Source organism: Mandrillus leucophaeus, unplaced genomic scaffold, assembly GCF_000951045.1.
Source record: "Mandrillus leucophaeus isolate KB7577 unplaced genomic scaffold, Mleu.le_1.0 Scaffold1, whole genome shotgun sequence".
In the NCBI taxonomy this organism is placed as follows: Eukaryota; Metazoa; Chordata; class Mammalia; order Primates; family Cercopithecidae; genus Mandrillus; species Mandrillus leucophaeus.
The window spans coordinates 8107120-8112518 of NW_012098097.1; the positions used below are offsets into that span (position 1 = coordinate 8107120).

The window sequence follows — 5399 nt, forward strand, 5'->3', positions numbered from 1 at the left end:
AGCTTGGCTCGCTGCAACCTCCGCCTCCCGGGTTCAAGCGATTCCCTGCCTCAGCACCCCCGTGTAGTTGGGATTACAGGCCCCTGCCACCATGCCTGGCTAATTTTTTGTATTTTTAGTAGAGACGGAGTTTCACCATCTTGGCAAGGCTGGTCTAGAGCTCCTGACCTCAGGTGATCCACTGGCCTCGGCCTCCCAATATGCTGGATTACAGGCGTGAGCCACCACGCCCGGCCCCCTGTGAAGACTTTGACCCTGGGTTGATTCATCTCAGCATGGGCGAGTCCCCAGATGTAGCTGTATCTTGAGCTGCCCTCACCGAGGGCCTGCCCAGCCACCAGGTGCCAGGTGCCAGCTAAGCGCTTGTCAGAAGCATCACCTTGTTTTGTTGTTTTGTTTTGTTTTTGAGATGGAGTCTCACCCTGTTGCCCAGGCTGGAGTGCAGTGGCACGATCTGGGCTTACTGCAACCTCCGCCTCCCGAGTTCAAGCCATTCTCCTGCCTCAGCCTCCCAAGTAGCTGGGACTACAGGCGAATGCCACCATGCCCAGCTAATTTTTGTATTTTTAGTAGAGATGCAGTTTCGCCATGTTGGCCAGGGTGGTCTTGAACTCCTGACCTCAGGTGATTCACCCTCGGCCTCCCAAAGTGCTGGGATTACAGGTGTGAGCCACCGTGCTCGACCACCATCACCTCATTTAATCCCTGGGACCATCCTTTGACCTTCCCCTCATGGTCCGGGTTGTCGCTGCCTGCACCAGTGCCCGACATGGCGTGTGAGCTGAGGTCACCCACCTGACCTCCCCGAATCTCTAGCTTTCTCATCTTGCTTTCATGTGGGGTTTCCTCTTTTGCCTCCCTCAGGGTTCTCGTATAGAGTTGCTGTGTTTCCTGAAGTCTCGAAGGCCCAGCCCTTGCTGCTTGTTTTCTCTGTCTTGTCCAGAGCATGTTCATTAGGCAGTCAGAACTTGTTCTGTTTTCTGTTTTATAATCGTTTTTCAGATTGCAGTATGGCGGCGGGGCCCGGTGGCTCATGCCTGTAATCCCAGTTCTTTGGGAGGCTGAGGTGGGTGGATCACGAGGGGTCAGGAGGTCAAGACCAGCCTGGCCAACATGGTGAAACCCCGTCTCTACTAAAAAAATACAAAATTAACTGGGCATGGTGGTGCATGCCTGTAGTCCCAGCTACTTGAGAGGTTGAGGCAGGAGAATGGTGTGAACCTGGGAGGCGGAGCTTGCAGTGAACCAAGATGGTACCACTGCACTCTAGCCTGGGCGACAGAGCGAGACTTGGTCTCAAAAAAAAAAAAAAAAAAAAAAGATTGCAGTATGATCAACAGAATAAAATGCACATATCTTAAGTGCCAGTTTGGTGAATGTTGAAATTCACTGAGCTATGTGTACATCCATGTAAGCAGCTTCTAAACCAAGACATAGAAATTCCCTTCACACCCACGCTTGGTCAGTATCTCCCACTCCAAGGCAACCACTATTCTAACCTCTATCCCCTGGATTTGTTTTGCCTGTTCTTGAACTTCATACAAACAGAATCATGCAGGATCTACTCTCGTATCTCGTTTCTTTCACTCAACATGACGTTTTTCAGATTCATCTAAATGGTTGCAGTATCATCGTCCATTCCTTTGGATGTTTATCCATCTACCTGTAGAGGGAGATTTGAGTTGTTCCTAGTTTGGAAGCTTTATGAATGAAGCTGTTAGGATCATGTTCATACAAATATGTACTCATTTCTCACCTAGGAGTGGAGTTGCTCAGTCCTAGGGTAGATGTGCGTTTAACGTCATGAGAAGCTGCCAAATCACTTTCCACATAGTTACACCAGGTTATGCTATATGCTCCACTTCCTTGCCAACACTTAGTATTGGCCATTTCTTTTGTTTCTGAGATAGAGTCTCTCCGTCATCTACGCTGGAGCACAGTTGGCGCGATCGCAGCTGGCTGCAACCTCCGCCTCCTGGGTTCAAGCAATTCTCCCACCTTAGCCTCCCGAGTAGCTGAGGTTGCATGTGTGTGCCACCATGCCTGGCTAATTTTTGTATTTTTAGTAGAGAGGTTTTTGCCATGTTGGCCAGGCTGGTCTGGAACTCCTGACCTCGAGTGATCCACCCCCCTCGGCCTCCCAAAGTGCTGGGATTACAGGAGTGAGCCGCCATGCCTGTCCCCGGCTTTTTTAATTTTTAAAAGAATATCTGTAGGGATAACAGTTTCCTATTTATTGAACACCTGCCACATGCGAGGCTGCCGATAGAGAGTGAGACAAGGCAGAGTCCCCATTCTCACGGAGTTTATAGTTTAGTGGAGCAACAGCCAATAAACATTTTGACAGATAACTACTGTAATGTCAGTAAGTGTGAGGGAAAGAAGCAAAGCCTGGTGCGGGGGACATAGTTGGGGGCAGGTTAGGTGGTCACAGAAAGCTCTCAGAGGAGGTGGCATCTTAGCGGGCCTATCTTATTGTATGTACAATCTGGTGTCCTTCTTCCCTCCTTCATCTTAAATTACAGGCATTTTCTAACATGAATTATTCTTTGGAGCCTTTTTTTTTTTTTTTTAATTTTTGAGGTGAAGTCTCACTCTGTCACCCGAGCTGGAGTGCAATGGCGCAATCTCGGCTCACTGCAACCTCCACCTCCTGAGTTCAAGCAATTCTCTTGCCTCGGCCTCCTGAGTAGCTGGGACTACAGGGATACACCACCAGGCCCAGGTATTTTTTTTTTTTCTTAGTAGAGACGGGGTATCACTATATTGGCTATATTGGTCTTGACCTTGTGATCCACCCACCTCAGCCTCCCAAAGTACTGGGATGACAGGCATAAGCCACCACACCTGGCCTTTGAAGACTTTTTTTTTTTTTTTTTTTGAGACAGAGTTTCGCTCTGTTGCCCAGGCTGGAGTACAGTGGCGTGATCTCTGCTCACTGCAGGCTCCGCCTCCCGGGTTCAGGCCATTCTCCTGCCTCAGCCTCCCGAGTAGCTGGAACTACAGGCGCCCGCCACCGCGCCTGGCTAATTTTTTGTATTTTTAATAGAGACGGGGTTTCACCGTTTTAGCCAGGGTGGTCTCAATCTCCTGACCTCGTGATCCACCCGCCTCAGCTCCCAGAATGCTGGGATTAAAGGTGAGCCACCACGCCCAACCTGAAGACATTATTTTTAAGAACTGTAAATATTGCCAAACACAGCAGCTCACGCCTGTCATCCCAGCACTTTGGGAGGCCAAGGCATGAGGTCAGGAGTTCGAGATTAGCCTGGCCAACATGGTGAAACCCCCGTCTCTACTAAAAATACAAAATTAACTGGGCATGGTGGTGCATGCCTGTAATCCCAGCTACTTAGGAGGCTGAGGCAGGAGAATCACTTGAACCCAGGAGGTGGAGGTTTCAGTGAGCCGAGATCGTGTCACTGCACACCAGCATGGGCGACAAGAGCGAGGCTCATACTCAAAAAAAAAAAAGTACTCTATACTGCTTCATCATATACATGTTCCATAATTTAGCCATCTGACTATTACCGAGCATTCTAAGAAGCTCCCAGTTTCCACGTTGCTCTTTTTCCATGGCCTTCCTCAGTTCTTCAGGGCAGGTTCACACAGGGAGACCCAGGGAGAAGCTCAAAGCAGCTGTGGCTGTGGCCTCTTGTGGGTCCTCTGGCGCCATCTCGGCTCATCTTTCTGCTCCAGGTTAGCCTTCCTGCCCTGAAGCTCTCTGCCCTTTTCTTTTCTGGCCTTCACCCCCTTCTTCATCTCTAAGGGACACTGCCCATCAGGCAGAGGGACTTCAGGAAGGTCCCTGCTACTGCGGAGGGTGCCCAAGCAGCTGGTGAGCTCCGGCAGGCCCCCGGCCCATCCTTGGAGACTCCCGGGCCTCTGCGTGGGGAGGGAGGGGAGAGAGTGGCTTTCCTGAGGCCGCCTCCTGCCCCCACCCTCTGGTTTTCTGCAGTCTGGGTGGCCGTGTCCTGCCCAGGTGCACCTGGGTGTGGTGATGACTCAGCTGGCAGGCCGTGACTTGGGCTTCATCTTATCACACTTTACACAGAGAGAAATCCCATCACCCCACCCGCAGTCCAGTGTGCACAGGAGGCTGCTCCCCTGTCAGCTCGGGAGACATGCCGTGGGTGTGTCTGAGCAGCTGAGTCCAACCATAGCACTTCCACTGCCCCTGCTCCAGACTGAACCTGGCATCTGCCCAAGGCTGGATGAGCTGTCCTTACTGCTTCCAGAGGGCCGCCATTTCCCTTGGGAGGGGCAGAAGGCTCCCCCTCTTTAGTGTTGTGGGCAGCTCACTCAGCCTCTCATAGCCTTGACTTCTCCCATGGAAATGGGGGTGATGATAGCACTTGTTTCTAGGGTTCAGTCATGTGTCCAGTGCGTGCTCAGTGAAGTGTCCACGGTTCCAGGAGCTTGAGCCCTGCCTTACAGCTCCTGGCGGAAGGACAGAAGGCAGCCATGCTAGGGGCCACCCTGTGCTTTAGGAAGTGCTGAGGTGGGACTGGCAAGGGAGGCTCCAAGGGCCCCATGGGGAGAGGCTCTCGGTCAGTGCCTAGTTGTCCTCTGCCGCTGCTCCTCTTTCTCAGGACTCCAGAGAGGCCAAAGAGCCCCCTCGGTCTCTCAGACATGTCCTGCCTATGAGCTGCAGCCCAGATCTAAGAACTACAGAAGTCCAGGGTGGGCGGGATGTCAGGGAGCCATCCTGTCCAGCCCCCTGACCATCCATGGTTCTTTCAACCCTTTCCCCCCCGTGTCAGTGCTTAAAGAACTGGGTGACGAAGGGCCACCCCGACATGGCAGAGCGCCTAGTCTGGTATCCCAGGAAGACGCAACTCACAAGGAGAGCCGTGGAGGGCTTGTTAGCAGCAAGAGGGTGTCAGCGTGTGACAGCTGGGGGCTGAAGGGTCTCAGGGATGGACTGAGGTTGGCGACTGCAGTGAGTGCCAGGGAGAGGGAAGAACAGACAGGACAGCTCAGGGGTAAGGAGCACACGGGGGTCTGGAATTTACTTTACATGCAGTGGGATCCTGTAATAATGTTCCTCCAGCTGGGCGTGGTGACTCACGCCTGTAATCCCAGCACTTTGGGAGGCCAAGATGGGTGGATCACCTGAGGTCAAGAGTTTAAGATCAGCTGGCTAACATGGTGAAACCCCGTCTCTACTAAAAATACAAAAAAAAGAGTCGGGCGTGGTGGCATGTGCCTGTAATCCCAGCTACTTGGGAGGCTGAGGCAGGAGAATCACTTGAACCTGTGAGGTGGAGGTTGCAGTGAGCCAAGATCGCGCCACTGCACTCCAGCCTGGGCAACTGAGCGAGACTCCGTCTCAAAAAGAAAAAAAAGTTTCCCCAAAGCAGGACCAGTCTGACCCAGGTGCTGCTCGGGAGCAGGCA

The 5399-nt window shown here is 52.3% G+C and overlaps 1 protein-coding gene across 1 annotated transcript in view; it reads left to right on the top strand.

Moving 5' to 3' along the window:
- ARMC7 (armadillo repeat containing 7) overlaps positions 1-5399 on the top strand; it is a 30531-nt gene that overhangs the window by 19692 nt on the left and 5440 nt on the right. Inside the window, exons 2-3 of the mRNA XM_011964745.1 lie at positions 3770-3838; positions 4764-4985. Of these exons, the coding sequence (XP_011820135.1) occupies positions 3770-3838; positions 4764-4985 (291 nt within the window). The remainder of the gene's footprint in view (positions 1-3769; positions 3839-4763; positions 4986-5399) is intronic.